The 21,887-nt window shown below is 38.5% G+C and overlaps 1 protein-coding gene across 1 annotated transcript; it reads left to right on the top strand.

Moving 5' to 3' along the window:
• Positions 1-870: 870 nt before the first annotated feature.
• LOC140040746 (COP9 signalosome complex subunit 5) lies at positions 871-20,593 on the top strand. Its single transcript, XM_072086907.1, has 8 exons — positions 871-988; positions 11,935-12,077; positions 14,300-14,408; positions 15,264-15,518; positions 16,006-16,071; positions 16,299-16,496; positions 16,943-17,088; positions 18,911-20,593. The coding sequence occupies exons 2-8, from the start codon at positions 11,944-11,946 to the stop codon at positions 19,011-19,013; spliced, it is 1,011 nt and encodes a 336-aa protein (XP_071943008.1). The 5' UTR covers positions 871-988; positions 11,935-11,943; the 3' UTR covers positions 19,014-20,593.
• Positions 20,594-21,887: the final 1,294 nt, after the last annotated feature.

Raw genomic sequence — 21,887 nt, 5'->3', positions numbered from 1 at the left:
CAATTATGTGTCACATAATTGTATTATGTCGACAAAATAAGTAATGTCCCGAACGGCGCCCCGTAGAAATGACACTAATATCTATCAGCACGGTATTTATCCCTATACTACTACTTTTTCCGCCGGTAAAACACACGCGACTAAGGATAACATTTTTTTGCGTTCAATGCAAACGTCAGAGGAAGTCCCCGACGAAGGTATTTCCGGTAAGGTAATATTATTCTAGCAATTGTAATCAATTTGTATTAATTGATTACAATTGCTAGAATAATATTAGGTCTATAAATTAATAATTTAAAAAAGTTAGACAAAAAATGCGAAGCTGCTGCTATATTGAGCAAAACGTTGAATGGTATCATTTTGAAAAATGAAATAAATGCTAAATAAGTCAGTAAAACCACAATTTCCAAATTCATTTTCATTTATCCACTATACTGTACAACAGTGTTGCTTAAAATAAACCACACTCCAGAAAAGAAAATATGATCGAAATTTGCAGAAAGAAGCAATTAAACACTGTTATTTTAAAGTTCGGAGCGTCCGTAGGCCTAACTACTACGGAAACTCGGCCCAATTTTAGGCCTACGAACGTAGGGATGGAAAAAAAATCCACTGACCGCCGTTAAATTGTGCGCGGTTAGTTTTACGCTGTAGTCACTCAATTTACATATAGACTCTTCCAACCCTGGACTTCTATAACGTTAATGGTTAATATATTATGATGAAATGGGATCTAAATTTTAATTTAGTGGCAGAAAAAAACATTTATCCTTTATATTTTTGGCGACGGTGGCCTTCCATACAATTTGAAACGACTCTAGTAAAGCGCCACCATCGACCAAAACAACGGCACAGACAGAGGACGCTCTACTAGCCTCAGGGCCTAGCTTACTTCTTGTTTGTGGATAATAAGACTACTCGACTAACTAATAAGGCCGGCCTAGCTTAGGGGGCCTAAACATCAGTTTGATTAAACCTAATTTACCGGGTACTGTATTTTAGTAACTAACCACATAGGCCTACTACTAGGCCTAGGCCTAGGAATATTATTAGTAGTTAGGCGTAGGCTAGTACTAACTAGGGCTCTAACTACTAGGCCTAGGCCTAGGCCTACTAGGCCTAGGCCTAGGCCTAGACTTACTTACTTACTTACTTACTTGTTTACTTGTTTCCGGAGCTCAGCAGTGCTGGGTCCGGAGTCGAGGCTAGGCTATGCCTATAAGCCCCTCTTGATAATTACATCAACTAGGCTAGTGTTGTGATTTTAGGTTGGTGCTGGAATGGCCTGATAATGAAAGCTACTAGGCTTACCTTAACAGTCCCGCTTGTCCTAAATCACACAAGTATCCGTAAGCAGTAAATCCAAATATCTTGGTCAATTCCGGTTGTGTCCGTTTCTCCTTGGTTCCTGCTTCGAATAGATCGGTTCGGCCGGCGTCGAGGCCCCAGTTAACATTTGCATACCCCATGTATGCAAATCAAGCTACCGGGGCGACGCCCTCGTTCGGTTGGAGGGGTGGTCTGTTTACCCAGCGGGCGCCGTTCACAACACTCCTCCCGTGTTTGAAAAGCGGGCACCCCGTCCTGGGTCCACCTCGGGGGTAAACCAGGTGATTTTCGTACGTGAAAAAATACCCGATACCCGTAGCTATGTAGACTGCTCCCAACGATCTCTTCAGACAGTCAATGGCCGTGGGACATGCCGGTAGCACCGTCCCCTGCTTCCGTCAGCAAACGGCACCTGGTCCCTGTCTGAGAGGGAAGAGAGAATAAACGCGAGTACCTAATTATTAACCGAGGACTTGCAGTCCGCACATCGATATAAGTCGATGTCCAAAGCCTCAGATGGTGCAATATTCACACATGCACCATGGTACCACACCTCGCAATAGTCACATTGTATCATAAATGAGCCGGCCCAGGGCTGGCGACATAGACAATACAACGGTCCTGCATCCGGATCTGTAGGTGAAGAGAGAGGGGGTAAATGAAAATCAGCCAGCCATTTGGGAAGTTGTCGATCCCGACAGGGCTTCAGCTTATCATGATTTAACACCACCGTCTTATTTCTCAGCTGCACCTGAAATAAACAAGAACTAATAACGTTAGTAATAATACCGGGCCCCTTCCAGGGGGGACACAATTTCTTGCACTTCCCCCGAGGGGTAGCGTTGTCAAGAACGTAGACTTTGTCCCCACATTGGTATGGACGTTCCAGCACTCGAAGATCATAGTCCCGTTTCATTCTCTTCTGAGTCTGCTTTAGCGTATCCCTAGCGATGCCATGGGCATCACGGGTCGCTTTCACCAAATCTGCAACGTAGATAGCGGCTTCCTGCTCATTAGTGGACCGGCATTCTCCGAACATGAGATCAGCTGGTAAATTAACCTCTCGGCCCAGCATCAGCATGTTTGGAGTAAAACCAGTCGAGCGGTTCACCGTGGCGCGTAGTGCACCAGCAATCTGCGGGAGATAGACATCCCAGTCTCGTTGTCTCTTCCCAACGAAGCATCGTACAGCATCCATAAGTGTTCGATTAAATCGCTCTACTTGACCATTAGCCGACGGTCGGTAGCTTGTCGTCCGGGTCTTGTGGATCTGTAAAACTCTACATAAAGATGCAAACAATTCACTCTCAAAATTTCTCCCCTGGTCTGAGTGTAACTGAAAAGGTACACCGAATCTAGAGAAGAAGTCCCTTACTAGGGCTCTAGCGGTTACCTCCGCAACCTGAGACGGGAGCGGGCTGATCTCAACCCATTTTGTGAATTGGTCGACCATCATAAGAACGTAAATATTCCCCTGTTCAGTTTTTGGTAACGGGCCAAGGAAATCGATATGTACGCGTTCCATGGGAACGCCGGCCTGGAATTCAGTCAACCGATGTCGACCTTGCCGAGTAGCCTTCTTGCTTCTATTACAAATGTTGCAAGTCTGTACATACCTCTGTATATCCCCGCCCATACCGTACCAGAAAAACTTCTCCTTCAATCGGAACTTGGTCTGGGCGACCCCTTGATGACCCGCCGACGGCAAATCATGATGTAACCTAAAAGCTACGGCGTGTAGCTCCTTGGGCAACACAAGTAGTCGTCCGGTACCCTCTGCTTGGTTGATGAACAGTATACCTGCCTCCGTGAGATGCAAGCGTTGCCTGTTCAGCCAGTAGTGTTTGGTGGCAGCGCTGGAGATAAACAGCTGATTCTCGGAGGGTTCCCCATTCTGCAACCAGTCCAGAACAGGTGCCAAGTCAGGATCACTCGTTTGATGTTGCCGTAGCTCATCCAGTGAGTAACCCCAACACTCGGCTCCCTTCGGCCGTAGCTGTACTGCAGCCACTCGTCCACCATCATCGTCCTGTAGGAAAGAAAACTGAATCGTACCGTTAGTAGCAGTCCGTGATACCTCTATACTTACTTGTCCACCGGGGTCCCAAGGAACATCGTCCCCTGGCAGAGTACCCTCCAGGTGGTCCACGGCTACCTAGTGTACGTGCGCGATGGGCACAACGTCGTCCACTTCATCCTGGAACGCTGACCATCTCGCATCCGCTCGTTGACAGTACGAACAGCCCCCACAGGGAAGCCCTTCAAGCGCAGGCCGTTCGTGGCTACTGTCATGAGTTTCGGGTCGGCGAGACAGAGCATCGGCGTTGCCATGGTGTTGCCCTCGGCGGTGTTCAATCAACAGGTGGTACTGGCTCAACTCCTCAATCCACCGAGCGAGTTGCCCCTGTGGCTGCTTGAAGTTGAGGAGCCAGGTCAGGCTATTGTGATCAGTCCGCACTCTAAAAGGTCTGCCTAGAAGGTAGTGCCTAAAATGCCTTGTCATGAACACAATTGCTAGCAACTCCTTGCGTGTAGTGCAATAGTTCCGTTGTTCATGAGTTAGACGAGCACTTGCGTATGCAATTACCTTCTCCTTACCTTCCTGCACCTGGAGCAGCTCGCCTCCTAGCGCTTGATCCGAAGCGTCGACATCCAGAATAAATTCATCAGTCCCGTTCGGCAAGGCGAGTAGAGGAGGTTGAACGAGAGCAGCTTTCAGGTCGGTGAACGCTTGTTGTTGTTCCTCATCCCAGTGAAACTTCACCTCTTTTTTAGTGAGTTCATATAGAGGTGCAGCTAAACCAGCAAAGTTCTCAATGAACTCTCTATGGTAATTAGCCAACCCCAAGAACTGCTGTACTTCTCTCAGATGGGTAGGTGCCGGCCAGTCTTGAACAGCCTTTATATCCGAATCGGACACTGCCACCGTATCCTCCCCAACGATTCGCCCTAAAAATTCAACCTGTTTCTGAAAGAAAACACACTTTTTAGGTTTAAGTTTAAAGTTGTTAACACGAAATCGCTGCAGAACCTGAGAGAGGTTGCTGAGATGATCTTCAAACGTTTTACCTAGCACGACAATATCATCGAGAAATGCCAATACCGTATCCCACGCCAATCCCCGCAGCACCAAACCCATGGCACGGGAGAAGGTTGCAGGACAATTGGTAAGACCAAATGGCATTTTCACGAATTCATACAGGCCATGCTTGGTGATAAACGCTGTCTTCTTACGGTCTTCATCCTTCATCTTAATCTGCCAGTACCCCCAAATCGCGTCCAGTTTAGAAAACCAGATATTCCCCGACAGTGTGTCAAGGCAATCACGAATCAGAGGTAATGGATACGCATCTTTAGTCGTGATGTTGTTGAGAGCTCGATAGTCAATGCAAAAGCGCACAGAACCATCGCGCTTCCGGACCAACACAGGCGGTGACGCCCATTCAGACATAGATGGTTGAATAACACCAGCCTCCAACATCTTCTTTATCTCCTTTTCCTCCTCCCCCACAAAGCGCAGAGGAGTATGGCGGAGCCGTTGCCTGATCGGTGAGGCATCTCCAGTGTCGATGCTGTGTTCAATATCACCAAAGGTGCCAATGTCGAACTGATGAGCGGCGAAGACATCCTGGTAATCAACCAGTAGTTTAGTGAGCGCGTCAGCCTCTTCACCTGAGAGATTAGATCTCGAAGAGTCCAACATGCCCACTAGGTGCGCCGGCACCCCCTCGGGTTGGTTACCGTCATCGTCCGCTTGATTCGACAAAGCATCCTCGGACGGAGTCACCCCCGTCTGGAACACACTCACCCCTTCAGCTTCCCTGGCCGTACCTATCTGTCTACCCTTTTTCATAGTAAGATAGTGATCAGATGTGTTGATGACACAGATGCATGGCGCATCAGTGCGTAGATGTAAAGTTGCCGGTATCGCCACATCGTCAGTAGTTGGAACTGGCTCTATAAAGAAATCAGGCATAGATACATTGTTAGTCACAAGTTTACATTTAACATGAGCGGCTGAGTGAGGAGGAATTACTCTCCGTTTAGCCACCGTTACCTGGGCAACCCTAGGTTCCACCGGTGAATCCCCTCTTAGAGATATGGTACTGCCCCCAATTGCCAAAAGCAAATTTCCACAATCGATAACGGCTCCCTGTGGATGAAGAAAATCACCACCCAAGAGCATATCGTCATTGATGGGGGCAACATAAAAGAATTCATGGTACTCTTTGGTTCCCAATGTAAATTGTAGCGGCCCCACCTTCGACCCTGGCATAGATGTCCCCCTCCCCGCCAAAGTAAAGGACAGGGTGGACACCACAGGTGGTGCCGGATCCAGACTTTTATAAACCTTATCGGATAGTATGGTAAAATCCGCTGCAGTATCCACGACTGCGTCAATTTTGGTACCATTGACAAAAGCAGTTGCATGCAACGCATTCAACGATTTTACCCTATTGATAACAATCCGGGTTTGAGTCTCTTCAGTTTTGGTTGTTGTCGGTGTAGATGATTCAATCAGCCCTGAGCTAATTGCAGATGGCTCAATGATCGTCACAGGATCCGGTGCTACCCCCTCTGTATCTACAGGCTTGGCCATCGGGCCTAGCTTGGGGATAGTCGACGAACCATCCTCTTTCTGGCCAGCTTCTGGAACCGGGTTAGGTCGTCGGCCCTCTGACCCAACCCTTACTCGTTTAACGGATCTGGCTCATTGCCACTAACCTGACGCAAACGGCTCGCTAATCTCGGACACTCCCTGCGGAAGTGTCCCACCTCCTTACATTCAAAGCAAGCCAGTTCGCCTGGTCTCAGGAAACGCATGAGCTGATCCAATTGATTCCGCATGGCGGCAATCTCCGTGTTCACGGTGTTCTCCACCCGTCCCAGATTGGTATTCAACGTCTGGAAATTACCCTCCACAGTAGCCAAACGGGCTTCTGTAGTAGGAGTATTGTTGGTGGGTGGCACCGACGTCACAGTTCGTTGCTGGTTCTGGCCATCAGTAGGTGCGGGTTCCGGAGGAACCCAAGCTGGTGCTGGCCTTTGAAACGTTACACGGTTTCCCCTCATAGGCCTCCCTCGCACCTGCTGAATGGACACCTCATCGCCAGTTTCACCCTCGGTATCGTCCTGGTCTTCTGAAGGTAGCTGAAAAGATAGTGGGGGTGCAAAAGAAGTACGGACCGTGGACCTAACATGAGGTTTCACGGTATCCTTAACCTTACTCTTACGTTTACTATATAGCCCCCTATAACTATCATATTTTTCAAACTCCCTAATGGCTCTGGGAATAGTTGAACAGTGCTTGTGCATGACGTGCCTACCTACTTCTGCATCCCTGCACCCAATACAAAACCTAACTACGGCCTGCTCTTGGATCCACTCCTTGGGCAAATCCTTAAACGCCTTTCTAGTCAAGGTTAGCACTCTATCTCCCCATTCCTCTATAGTCTCTCCCTCATTTTGCGTAGCAGTCTCTAATTTAGCTTGGAGGACTGCGGGGAGCTCGTCCTCACTAAAACGTCGGTTAAAAGCTTTAATGATCTGCCTAAAGCCCAAATCAGCGTCCATTTCTATCAGATTCACATAGAACTCAGCCGCCGCCCCGTCTAAACACCAAGTAAGGACGTCCTTACTTTCACGGTTTGTGAGTTCCTGCTCCTCTATAAATGAAGCCAACCGCCGCTTAAAAAAGGACCAGTTGTCTCCCCTCCCCCTAAACGTTAGAGACCTAGGTATATCTTTTTTACGCATCCTCCTACGTTCTAAAAAATCCTGCCGGCCTTCATAGTGCCTGACTCTCGGGATAGCCCTAAGACACTCCACTGCTGTCCTAGCCCCTGCACTATGTCTATCCGACTGTCTATCCGACTCTCTACTCCTGCTACTATCAGTATCAGCACCATCCCCACTAAGGTCACTATCGCTGGCTGATGGAGATCGCCGGCGAGCCCTAGTTTTAGACCTAGCGGTTTTAGATAGTCTCCTGGGGAGTCTTTCCTCCTCGTCCTCCCTAGAGCTAAAACACGAGTCTAAGGTTATCGGAGATGGCTTTTTGATGTAGCTCCTACGTTGTGTTGACCTATTCTTACTCCTATCCTGGTCAGAACGCCCAGCGAAGGTGGATGGCGTATAAGCCCCAAGCCCACCTTCGAGATAACGAGGATCACTAGCAGGTCCTGTAGTATAATACGTACCTGGTACGTCTAATAAAGGAGTAGCCTGGGGCGATGAGAGGACGTGGTATCGACCACTATGGCCCCCGTCATTTTTCCCCCGATATGCCCCTTCCATACCTACAGATTGTGAGACCTGCGACCCCTTTCTGGCCGCTCTATTTTGCTTCTCCACTAGAGGTGACACATTATCAATCATCTGGCCTACGCCTCCCCCTAAACTCGGATTCGGCTGAAAATCCAGGTAGTCCACCAACCTGGCAGTACCAGCTACTCCGTGTATCTGATTAATATTAGAGGGCGTAATGTTGCCATGGGTAGCCCGCCATTTAATTATTCTAGTTGCTCGTTTCTTCCCTACATTAGGGACTCCATGAAGATCTTGCACTGGGCAAAAGTTAACTAGAACCTTATTAGACGACATGGTCTAAAAATCGTCTCTCTTCTATTGGGTTGTTATGCTCCTAAATCTAGTTACAGTGTATGGCAGATGTTATTAAGCAAAGAGTACGATACAAATTAAAATACCGCCAGACGTAATAAAAATTACAGGCCCAACAGTAGAATAAAATATCGTCAATGCAGTAACACACACACAATATTGCAAAATGGTTGTTGGAGATGCAAATATAATAAAATATTTCACCAGCAAACCTGCAATGAGAAACAACTAGATTATTCAAAAAGACGTCAATACAGTTTAACAACACTTACCACTAAACCTTCCCCCGATGCAAAGAAAGGAGAGCGATAATGCCACTGTGAGGTTAACACAATAATACGCACAGCCAATATAATTTCTCAAGATGAAAAACCTGACTGACGGACGAAAAAGATGTTATCAATAAAAAACAATCAAATCTAAAAATTAGTGGTGCCACTCAGTTCAACGGCCACGCCTAGTACCTCACCAGGTGATACGGCCTAGTAAACTGCCCACTAATCCTTCAACTATAGCAAAATAAATACAACTCCCGGTACGCATCGACTACCCCGTCGATACGCTAATCAGCAAGTATCCAAATGCCACAATACTGCGTGATTAACTTTACCGGTATGTTATACCTTCAATAAATATACCAACTTCAATAAACTAACAAATGCACCGTAAGTACAATAAGTTAATAATTTCAGCAGAGGACGAAATACCTCGCAATCAACCCGATCACGTTAAGAATGCCAGCTGGCAATCAAGGCACCCGCCTCCCCACCAAAAAAAAAGATTTCCGAGCTTTTGCTCGCAGCGCCAATGTTGTGATTTTAGGTTGGTGCTGGAATGGCCTGATAATGAAAGCTACTAGGCTTACCTTAACAGTCCCGCTTGTCCTAAATCACACAAGTATCCGTAAGCAGTAAATCCAAATATCTTGGTCAATTCCGGTTGTGTCCGTTTCTCCTTGGTTCCTGCTTCGAATAGATCGGTTCGGCCGGCGTCGAGGCCCCAGTTAACATTTGCATACCCCATGTATGCAAATCAAGCTACCGGGGCGACGCCCTCGTTCGGTTGGAGGGGTGGTCTGTTTACCCAGCGGGCGCCGTTCACAACACTAGGCTAGGAGGTAGGCCATAGCCTACTCTACTAGCTAGGCTAGCCTAGCTAGGCTAGGTTAGCTAGTGGCCTAGTCTAGGCCTAGTTAGGCCGTAGTAGGCTACGCTAGTAGTAGCTTTACTACTTTAGTTAGGCTAGCCTAGTAGGCCTCTACTACCTAGCCTACTCTGGCGGGAGTATGGTTGAAGCGGCCGCCAACCAAAGCGGCCGCCAGTTTAATATCGTCATTTGTATGGAACGCCATGTGCGCTTTAATCTTTGATTGTCGTTGTCAACGCCATGCCCTATGGCGAGTTGAGTTACAGCTAAATAAATGTAAGCCAACTCATGTACTATCAAATCTTTATATTTCTATAATAATTAAGTTTGCCTGCCGATAAATCAATGTATATTTTATTTGTATTTACTATTAACTAATACATATATCGAAATATATTTTGCCGACCCTTTATATCTCGTTTACATACTACTATTGAATCCTTTATACAGTATTGCAATAATAATTTACGTATACGGTATTGCAGAATCTTCATATCTCGTTTATACTATTGAATCCTTATACAGTATTGCAATAATAATAATTTACGTACGGTATTGCCGAATCTTTATATCTCATTTACATACTATCGAATTTTTATACAGTATTGCAATAATAATTTACGTAGGCCTACGGTATTGCCGAATATTTATATCTCATTTACATTTAACTATCGCATTTTATACAGTATTGCAATAATAAGTAAAATAAGTAATCATCGATTCGCCATTTCGTTTAAAAGAACGTACGCGTATCACATTCAATCTGTAAAAAAAAGAGAATAAATTACATAATAATATAGATTGTTATTTACGTCCGAGGTAAAGAAAACCTGTCGAAACAATGGCAATCAAAGATTACAAAACAACGACAATCAAAGCGCACACGGCCTTCCATACAGATTACCGTTATTGAACTAGCGGCCGCTTTAGTTGGCGGCCGCTTCGACCGTAATCCCTCTGGCGCTAATGCAGTTTCGTACCCACCCCTTAAAATTACTCAAAATGGTCGCCTACTCTCTAGTCTAGAGCATACTCTAGCAGTCAGCTAGTAGGGTAGACCTACTACTACTAGTCTAGAGGGATAGCCTAGTGCAGTAGTAGGAAATTCGTGCAGTAGCACCGCATAGACATAGTCATATAGGCCTAGAGGCTATATAGTCTAGGCCTAGGCCTATTTATGCTATTTCACTTAAGCTTACCTAATTTAAAAACATTCACCCACTGCGTGGTGGTGATGGTGAGTAACCTTATGGCGAGTAACCTTATGGCATGCCCAGTTTTGGTGCGAAAGTGCAGTAGCGCCCTTATAAACTGTACTTTCACACCATCCTCAAGCTTACCCAATTTAAAAACATTCACCCGCTGCGCTACAGAGTTCATTGATGGTGACTGTGAAGTCTTATACCAAGTTTGAGTTAGTTGGGCCTATGCACTTGTCAATTGTATGACACACTATATGACTCCCGGCAGAAGTGCGTCATTTGTCCGATATTCGTCATACCTTATGAATACCATGACGCACCCGTGCATAAAAAATGTGCTGACCTTTAGGTGACCATGACGCACCCATGTTTATGGTCCGGGCGAATCGTCATTTTGGCGCGACATTTTTTTTGTATATTTCGATCGTCATAGGGTGGGTAATCGATAATTTACTTTTGCAGCTCCATTTCTTTGGAAATAACTTCATTGAACTCCTTTAAATCAAAGCTTAAGACCTTTATCATCAGCTCAGACTTTGACTTTACTATGATTTCATTGCATTGTTGTGTCAATGCTTATTATTATTACCAGATGGTTCTCAAATACATTGTAATTTCAGTGTAAAAAAGTGGCAATTTTAAATGTACATAATAAACAGACACGGTGATTTATGTAGCCAACTAAAATTAGTACCCTGGGAAGTACTTGAGTAAACAAACCCAATTTGTGTTTTGTATGTAACATTAGGGTTGAGGGATGGTAAGAGGGTGGGTGCAAAGAGGAACCCTTTTTTAATATATTCCTTATCCGTAATGACATATTTGTTTTTGTGTTTTATAAATAATAAACCACTAAACATTAGCGATTTAATACGTTATTGAAACTGTCACTGTCATAGTTGATTGAGATAGTAAAGTACGTGTAACGATACACCACTACGACTTTTATATTTTTTGTAATTATTAATCAATACTATTAAGAAGCAACTGTCAGTATTAAACTATGTGTTTAAACAGTATCACAGTAAAAACAAAATTGTGCTTCAAATGGGACAAAAATGGTTTATGTATTTAATGTCAAAGGTTTTTAATTTACATAACAACAACATAAATTTACCTACTTGTGATACCAAATGTGGGGAGAGATTGGAATGTCCCATTAATAGCCAAGCAATCCTTTTGTATAAACGTATATTAAATCTATCAAAATAAGATTTTTTTAAGAAAATCTTCAACATTAAGATGCTGTACTCGAGCTGTTCAACCGGTTTTCAGCTATTAAAAACAATTATCCTAGGAGGAGATAGGAAAATGCGAAACATCCTCGTATTATTGTGTGCGGGTATTTTTCAAGATGGATATGCATTAGACAGTGTATACCACGATCGGAAAACACCCCTATTTGGGGCAAATCGTTGAACCTAAATTCGTTTTAATTGTCAATAACTAATTATCTAACTCAATTTAATTAGTAAACAGGATTACATCAGGTGGTTAAAATCAGTACCGAAAGTATGAACCAACTTTATATAACATCGAGTAAAAATTCTAGAAATAATGCACGATTTACCAAATTTTGCCCTTACGTAAATTTATATATAGATTAATAAGTTGCATATTTAAACCTTTTTTACAGATTAGAAATATGGATGCTGAAATAGCGCAGAAGACATGGGAGATGTCAAATAATATTGTTCAAGTTCAGAGTGGAGATGATATATACAAGTATGACAAGAAACAGCAACAGTTCATCCTAGCAGCAAAACCTTGGTCTAAAGAGTAAGAAAAACGTTTAATCAAATGACCTGACTTACACTGTTAATTGAATACTGTAAATGCTGAGCTGCAGAAATATTGATAATTTAAAATGTTTTTGTAGTATGCTATCTGTACTAGCCATCCAGACTAAATGAATATCAAAAACATCAAATTCCTGACATTTGATTGGACAATTGTGGGTCACAGGACGTGCAATAGTGCTTTTTTTAGCGTACGGGAAAACAAAATTTTTCGCATATTTTGTTAACAATAACAAATATTGAAACATTGAACTCTCGTTTCGCGATGGAATTTTTTGAGATATACACATACCAATTTAGGCCAAAAAAACATAAATTAGCTTTAGTTTAGATCATTTGTATGATTTTGAATAATTAAAGAGAACAACTCTACAAGACTTGGTAAACACAACATTAGCCTAGAACAGTTTCAATTACCTGGTGAAGTTTTGTAATGGTATCACTGCCTTTCTAGCTTAAATAACTAGGCCTAGGCGCTTTATTAGCCTAGCTAGGCCTAGGATTGTTTGGGAGTTCGTTGACACATGGAGATATAAACATAAGACTACAGTAGGTGTGATTATAAAATCCAAATAAATATATAATTTAATAAAAAACCAAATACATATTATTGTTTTGCAATGTAAAGTATGTAAGTTCAATGTGAATCAAAATTTGATTCAATCAATCTGATTCAAATGACAGGAATGTATTTAGATTTTGTTTCGTGTAATGGTACAAATTATGGCATGAGGTGAATGATGAAAGGTTATAAATCAACTCGGCTTCACCTTGTTGAAATATACTGTAACCTTTCATCATTCACATCATGCCATTAATTGTACTATTACACTGATAAACATTCATTATTTGTATATTGTCTAAAGTACTCTCATTTGCAGTCAATGAAGGGCTTGTGTTGACCGAAAGCTTTGCTACTTTTTCTGGCTGTTTTACTTTATCGTTTTGATTAGCTTTTTGCTTATTTTATTTTGTATCTCCAGCCACTGAGATCCAGCCACTGATACACACAACATTGTCATTATTTTCAGTAATTTGCCTTTGGATTTATATATATATAATAGGTACATTAAACCTACCCAATAATCATCAAGTTAGCATTTTTGCGTTGAAAGAATTGTCCTACATTTTATCAATTCACTCCATTCTATTCATATCAAAATTGATTTAAAGGTAGAAGTACCGAGTCATTCTAATCTATACCCAGTATAGCCGGCAGGATTTTATCAATCAATTTCTTTTTATTTCGGAAATATCATCCATATTAATAATCTTATAAACAGAAAAAGAAAAATCATAAACTCTAAACTTAAGTATATAGAATGCTTCTCCATCTACAATACATTTTGGAGTTATGGAGCATATGTTATCAAGTACATGCTAACATTTTATTTAATTTTATACATTTTTAATGTAAAATACTGTCAAAAATACTGATCTAATCTAACCCTAAAGTAATCAATTCGCGTCAACAACTGTGATGTGTAACAGACAGGGACTGGTTATTAGGAACTTTTAGATTTTCAGGTCGACTGATACCCTATGATATTATTTTTATGATATGTGCGAGGCGACTGGCACATCAACTGCCAGATTTGAAAACTTGTTCAGTAGCATTTTGGCGTTCACTCTCTGAGTACGAGTTGGTGTATGACGTCATAAAGTTTACCCAAAATCATGTCGGAGGATGTAGAAGGGCAGATCCCACGATAATGACGTCATATGTTCACTGGCATGTCCATTTAATCTATCATGTGGATGTAAATGTCGTGCACGTTCACTTAAATCTAAAAGTGTTGACGCGTTGTGATGAATCAAAAGTTTAACAAGATTTTAACTTATTTCTGAAAATAAAAAGTTAAATTTACCACTGCATGTTAATATTCGTGTACTTGTTGTCATTTTATATCTACCAGATGTAGATTATTATGACCTGCCTGCCCATTTTGTATTGGTAACTTTTGTGCTTTACGGACAGCAGCCTAATTCTATGTCTGATTTTTTCTTACCATCTTGTTAATTTTATTGTTTTATATTTTGTAAAATGTATATTATTTGTTGATTAATTAATAATAATTGCTTTGTATTTTATGTAGCAGGTCTATTTAACATTATTTCTCTGTGATTTAAATACAAATATCCAAAAAAGTAACATTTATTGGAAGCTTTTAAGGGAGTTTTTTTACATTTATTACTCGATAGTAATCACTACTTTAAGTACATCAAGATCTCTGCACTAGCTCTGTTGAAGATGGTGATGCATGCACGATCTGGACGAACACTTGAAGTTATGGGACTACTTCTAGGAAAGGTACATTATTTTTTGTTTTAACACCTGAGTATCCTTAATAGGGACTTCAAGATGGTAGACAAGGGCATTGTAGATAAAAAGATACGATAATGTCGTACAAAATATCTGCAACTATATAAGCACAGTATACTGAGTATACTCCATTCCGTTCATTATCAGGACTTAATTTAATGTTTGGTCCAATAGACGGAGCAAAGTTTAGGAGGAGGGGCTGACCGCCTTTGGTTGAGTTGTAAAATAACCGTAACGCTCTGTTAATTACCGTCCTGATGCATCCCTAATGTCTGATTTGTTATTTTTTATCGTGCTGTTCATAATTATACTGCACAGTAAACGTTTCTATTACAGCACGTCTAGTCATCATGGTCAATAAATATAGCGTTGTTCAATGCTTGTCATTAATAAAACTTTCATTCATTAAATATTCTCCCCATTCAACTCATAAACATTGGTTGTACTGTATTATTATAAAAGTATGATTTTTGTTTATAATTTGTACATTTAACAAAGACAATGAAGTTGTTCAACCTTTTATATATGAATACAACATTATTTTAAAATTCACAGTGTATTTGTTTTTACAAATATTAATTGTCCTCACAAATACTATCTTATTGATTTAAATCAAGAAAGTATATGAATAAAATATCAACATAATTTAAAATAATTTATTAAAAATTGTAAAATTTATGAAAATTAAGATAAGGAGCAAGTTTTTGTATTGTATGTTACACAAAATAAAATGTAAGGTATTTATATTTTAGCTGCAGTTGGCCAAGCATTAAATCAAAATGTGAGAAAACTTGCACCTTATCTTAATTTGTAAATTTCACAATTATCTTTGTTATATTGTAGGTTGATGGAGAAACAATGATAGTAATGGATTGTTTTGCCTTGCCAGTTGAAGGTACTGAGACACGTGTGAATGCACAAGCTGCAGCATATGAGTACATGGCGGCATATATAGAAAGTGCCAAGCAGGTTGGACGATTGGAGAATGCAATTGGCTGGTACCATAGTCATCCTGGTTATGGCTGCTGGTTATCCGGTATAGATGTCAGTACACAAATGTTGAATCAGCAATTTCAAGAGCCATTTGTTGCAATTGTTGTAAGTAAATATTTAATACTAGAAGAAATACTCTTTTTCTTAACCTACCCCACACCACAACACTCCAGTATAGTTTTAAACCTTCTAGTACAATTATGGTTAATTTGATACCCACTACCCCAGCAACATTTTCCACTACATACAAGAGCAAATAAATTTTGATTGAGACTGCATGTCTGCTGAGTTGTTTGATTTGAGTGCTCAACTTATTTTCTGAGCTTTGATTGGTTGCGCAATGTTTTGCTTTTCAAAAAAAAAATTCGATATTACACAAATACATTTGTCTTTTTGGAAAACAGGGTTTAGGTCATAGCGTAAAATAATCTATCATTATCAACACTTTTTAACATTTCATTTTGTTGCATTATTATTCGATGTTACCACAAACAACTATAGGTCACAATTCTCAACATTGATTCATAGTGTTGTCTGCAATTTTTTGCGCCTACATTACTCAAAAGTGAAACATTTTTTTAATACATAATAGATTGATCCAACAAGAACAATTTCTGCTGGTAAAGTCAACATAGGAGCATTTAGAACATATCCAAAGGTAATAAAAGTGTTTATACTGTATATTTAAATATCTTCTTGCTAATTGATATTTGTGAATAGATACAGGACCATAAGGAAGTCCCTGCACTATTTGCATCACTTTCTGGCCGCCTAGATGGATGCCTTGAAAATTTCTGCAATTCAACCTGATCGGTCGAGTAATAAAAAAAAATAATAAAAAAAATCTTCTTTGGTAAAAAAAATATATCTATGATATTTTTTTAGGGTTACAAGCCACCAGATGAAGGGCCTTCAGAGTACCAGACAATTCCATTGAACAAGATTGAAGATTTTGGGGTGCATTGCAAACAATACTATTCTTTGGAGATATCATACTTCAAATCAGGATTGGACAGGAAACTTTTAGAATCTTTATGGAATAAATATTGGGTGAACACATTAAGCTCTTCTAGTCTGTTAACAGTAAGTTTGTTTTTACCATGCATAACTTTGCAGATCTCTACATGTAGTGTATTCTGTCTCTCCAATGCTAACCTTGGGATAAAAAAAAGGAACCATAAATCAGGCACTCCCATCCATGTATGTTTATTTTAACCTGCTTTAGCTTGTTGGATGAATTGTTGAATTAAATTTTGTTATTAAGACATTTACCCATATAATAATAGTACTTATACCAATTTCTCCAAGATTGTTTTAAATAAATATATTAGCCTCTATCTAATGGTTTGTTTATGTACTGTGAATTGTTATACTAACCATTTATTGTTAGGCCACACTTTCATAAATTCAACTTTACTACTACCTGAGTAGTACAATTTTGTTTATTTTACAATTGCATGATTTTAGGTACATGTCACATTTCACTGTAATCATTTTTTTTATTATGCTTATAATTTAATTTTTATTAGAATTCTGACTATACTACTGGACAAATATTTGATTTGTCAGAGAAGTTGGAGCAGGCTGAAGCCCAGTTAAGCAGAAGTAACTTTATGCTTGGTATGGACCAAGATAAGAAAGCAGAAGACAAGTTGGTAAAGGCAGCTAAAGATGGGTTAGTATTATACTATAAACTAGCAGGTACCTGGGCACCATCTTGTAATAATAATGATTTTAAGGTTCGGAATCAAAAAGATAATACAGTAATAATAATACAATGCAATTTACACAAATCTGTAAATGAATACATCATTTATATTAATTAGAAAGGAAGATTTAAAGTTAATAGGCATACTGTAATCTTTATATTTCAGTGTCTATTTTGTTTAATTCTAAAAGCGAGCAATTTTATTATACAAAGAGTCATCGCAAACAATATTAGTGCTCACTCTAAAATGAATGTTGGAAAAACATGCAGTCACAAAAAAAATCTTGTTAATTATAATATCTGTATCTTTGTTCTTGTTTTGTCCTCATGTTTGGTATAGGACATAGTCGTCTGTTAAATTGTCATGTTTTCTAAAAGCTTCCAAAGTATGTTTTGCCATTTCCTACTGGCGAACAGTGACTTAGTTGAATCTGGTTGAATATTCTTGCAGTCTCCTGTGGTTCAGTTGAATGTCTTACTTGTAAGAATGTTTGTTTTTATTATGCACAACAAATTATGTTTTCTGGTGGTTTGGGCATAATTAGAAAGAAGTAAATATACAACTTCATATTCCTTGTTTATACCACCTTGAAAATAAATTACATAAAAACAAATAATAACATAAAACCATTAGTGATAATAGAAGCCTCTCTTAGTCAGACATAAAGGCCTAAAAGTAGGCCAGTAGTATCAGACTTGCGGTTTAGGAGGAGATAGAGGTACAAATTTTGGCTTAATGCTATTATAATACTTATAAATTATACTTATAAAATATCTGTACAGGCTAATAATTTATGCCAGCAGTGGTTTGATTTGGTTAATAGAAATGTTGATGTATCAAGAAAGAGTAAATCATTTCCATATGTTGAATAAATAATTAGTTGACCATGCCTATTGCATAATTAGTTTACCATGCCTATTGCATAATTAGTTTACCATGCCTATTGCATAATTAGTTGACCATGCCTATTGCATAATTAGTTGACCATTAGTTGACCATGCCTATTGCATAATTAGTTGACCATGCCTATTGCATAATTAGTTGACCATGCCTATTGCATAATTAGTTGACCATGCCTATTGCATAGTTTCCCCAGCTTATAATAAACAACACCACAATAACTACTCTGATAATCTATATATAAATTATGGTTAATTCTGACATAGCATAGCGAGCACAATGCAAAAACTTCAGTATAAATCTCCGCCTTGGATACCTACCTTATCTATCTTAGATGTACCGCGAAACGTAGATTTGATAACATTAGTTTTCAGTTACTACGCTATTGTTCCATTTTTGTCTTTTACAACGACCTATCGAAATGGGTGGATATAAGAGGGTTATTTTCACACACTCGCGCTGTTGTTTAACTGGCTTCCGGGTCCATCACCTCCGGCAAAATTGGTGGTGACATACAATATTAAATACAAATATTATTTTAGTGGTTCAACATATTGTGAACTAGGCCTTCTGCAATTAATTTGTTTTAGATATTCAACTAATCAATTATATTGATTAAAGGCATTTACTTTACGTGAACTAAATTTCTGTACAAAGAATGTATTATATGTATTCCAAGTATTCAGTGTGGTTGTTATGAATGTTATTTTCTCCATAATTTACCTAATAAATAATATCTTTATGCTTGTATGTTCGATCGATATTCTGCAATTGTTTTTAATAAATCAAGAAGAAAAATGTTAGATGAAATAATTTGTAGGTTATTTATATAATTAAAAACAAAACAACAGTGACAAATATATATTGTTTTTATAATTTTTATTTAAGGTGCAAAACAACTATAGAAGCTATGCATGGATTGATGTCACAAGTGATCAAGAACAGGTTATTCAATCAGCTTCAATCAAATCCTCCACCTAAAGGGCAATGAACTTTATCTTAAGACTTTTCTATGTTTTAACTTAATATAATACGCTGTTGTTTATTTAGAGCAGCAACAAAGATACATGTGATGGATGTTGCTAAATTTAGCAAATGCTGGTTAAATATATTGGAAAAAATTGCAAATTAATTAAAATTGAAATGGTTTAATCATAAAATCATTTGTTGCTCTGGTCCATGGTGACAATTTGTGCTAGACAAACAAATATGGGGATTGGTGCAAGCAGCCACAATGCCAGCCAATGACGTTTTACACCAATAGGCTGTTTTTTGCTCCAACATTTTGCCAGTCAATAGGATGAATATGTATATAAAATCAATGTGTTTACTTTGCAGGGCCGTTATTCCACCATTACAGTTTGGCAGGTTTCAACTTTACCATTTTTTGATAAACCTTAGATTATTAATGATTAATTACTGGATTAATCTCTTTATGGCACATCAATACATTATTAATCTCCAACAAGGATATTCTCACAACAGCACAAGTTTAATTCTTGCGGCTAAGACCAAAATTATTGGAAACAAAGACTTTAGTTCACTGTCTTTGTCAATGTGTATATTTCTTCATTAGTTCAGTGTAGGAAATGCGGTAGTGGTTGTACACCAAGCCATACTTGTATTTTGTAAAACCAACTAGGTGCTCATTAAGCCAGATGAGGATGTACAACTATTTTTGCTGTGTTTTTAAGTACAAAGTACATTTTAATTTCTGTAGTACTGTAGGTGTTTCAGATTTGACAGGAAAGAAAAGTGAAATATAACATTATGCTTTTTTTAGTTTATACTGTACTTAGTTTACTTATGTCAACCAGCTATAAACATCAATAAAATTATCTTCTATCTGACAGGAACACAATATGTCAATCTTGTGCTTAATGACCAGGGCCCTGAATGATCAGTTCTATTAGGAACTGGATAGGCTACCCTCAGTAAATATGGTAATAAATAAATATGCTTCACATGCAGAGGTGCAACAGTTATGAGTGCACACCGACTAATAAAAAAGATTAAGTTCGTGCACATTGAATTAAGGCTGTAAGTGTGGCACAGCGTGTTGGACTACTGATCGTGGTTCGATTTCCAACTCTGCTGCATTGCTTGTATCCTTAGGCAAGATACTTTACTTACGTTTGCTTCTCTCCACCCAGGTGTATAAATGGGTACACGGTTAGATCAAGACACAACTTCGCGCTGAATACTAGCTGCATTATGGGTGTATGTTTCAAAAAATGACATGGGTAATAATGTTTAGTGCTTTAGGTTTCACAACATTAGGCGCTATATAAATCCAGGATAATATTAATTTTTTTTTTTGAAGCAATTCAGCCCTGTAGCAAATTAAAAATGACTTATTACAGTAGTCATTATGCAAATAATCAATTTTACAAGAAATGCAGTATAAATACTTTAATATTTTATTTATGCACTTTCCTTTTCGATGAGTTTTATTAGAAATAAATGGATTACACAATAAAAAGCAGCATAATATATGTACATTTAGCGTGTTTCATAATTAATGCAGCTTCTGTTTTAAAAACAACATTTCACAAAATGAAAAACAAATCATCAATACCCTATACCATGGATAAAAAATGATTCATTCGGATAGGTTTTCCCATACCAAATTACTAATTCAAAATATGTCGGCTGCCATCAGATATACAAACAATTACATTATACAAAATATTTGTATAAAAATTATATAAAAGCATTGTTTCTGTCTTTTTAATGGCATTTGAAAAACAAGTGAAATCATATTCTACGAATTGTAAAACAAAATCACTTATATTAGCAAAAGCATTGCATAATAGTCCCATTAAGGTTTATTAACAACAAAACATTCAAATGTTTTAAAATTATAAAATGTTTTAATTCTTTGTAAAGGCAATGATCCACAAGTGAGTTTAACATATTGATACATCAACATTTTAAAATGTATTAATGTACACCATAATAGCAGATAAAATAGATGTTTAGTTTACTATTACTCATCTGACAATTACTTTATAGTAAATTACACATTTAATATTATGTAACAATATTGTATGATTTGTAATTTAATGTACCCTTAATTATCCTAATTTGAAAAAGCTGAAGGTGAAATTAGCTGAATAAAATCTATTGCACGCTAACATCTTTCTCTTCAAGCTGCATCTATAACAATGTTTAAATAAACTTACATTTGGATTTCAACAATCATTACATAACGAGTAACTGATGAATGAACATCCTTGGATGTTGTTTATATCGTTAATGTATATTATCATAGCGAATGTTTAATTCAATATTCCTATACCAACACACCACCTTATTGTAGATCATTTTCATATCTTTGATGTATATTGTCTTAGCGAATGTTATGCACCTTATTGTAAAATAAAAGCTGCCTTTAAAAATAGTACATAATGGTATAAAACAAGGCACATTAATATAGTACTTGCCAGTAATATCAATATTTGAAATTAATTTTTCTGAAAATTGTTTTATCATATGTTTACACATTTACTAGAATTTTTTTGGAACACATTTTTTACATAAAATATCAAACTACATACAATTACTAGCTCATTTCATAACTCATTTCATAACCTTTCTAATGATTCGTTTCAGCAATCACCAGACCAGATGCTGATGTCTCATCAATTTTGGTATTTTGTTTTTTAATACAGGATTTAATTGAAAATATCAGTTAGATATTTCATGCAATAAAATCTATTATTTTGTACACAGATATTGTAAAAAGATGCATTTAATTTTTATTTTCATGCTACAGTTTATTATAAATTATCCAATATATATCCACCAAACTGTTTTTCTGGAGTGTCCCCATGTATGGTGATAATAAATAAAATTCTGTATT

This window comes from Antedon mediterranea, chromosome 2 (genome assembly GCF_964355755.1).
Source record: "Antedon mediterranea chromosome 2, ecAntMedi1.1, whole genome shotgun sequence".
NCBI lineage: Eukaryota > Metazoa > Echinodermata > Crinoidea > Comatulida > Antedonidae > Antedon > Antedon mediterranea.
This window is presented reverse-complemented; position numbering and strand designations above follow the sequence as displayed.

What these genes read in the sequence shown, in the direction of transcription:
- LOC140040746 (XM_072086907.1), top strand. Translation starts at nt 11,944, where the DNA reads ATGGATGCTGAAATAGCGCAGAAGACATGGGAGATGTCAAATAATATT. An exon ending in GCTCTTCTAGTCTGTTAACA is followed by an intron (nt 16,497 to 16,942) that starts GTAAGTTTGTTT and finishes AATTTTTATTAG; the next exon opens with AATTCTGACTATACTACTGG. An exon ending in GTAAAGGCAGCTAAAGATGG is followed by an intron (nt 17,089 to 18,910) that starts GTTAGTATTATA and finishes TTTTTATTTAAG; the next exon opens with GTGCAAAACAACTATAGAAG.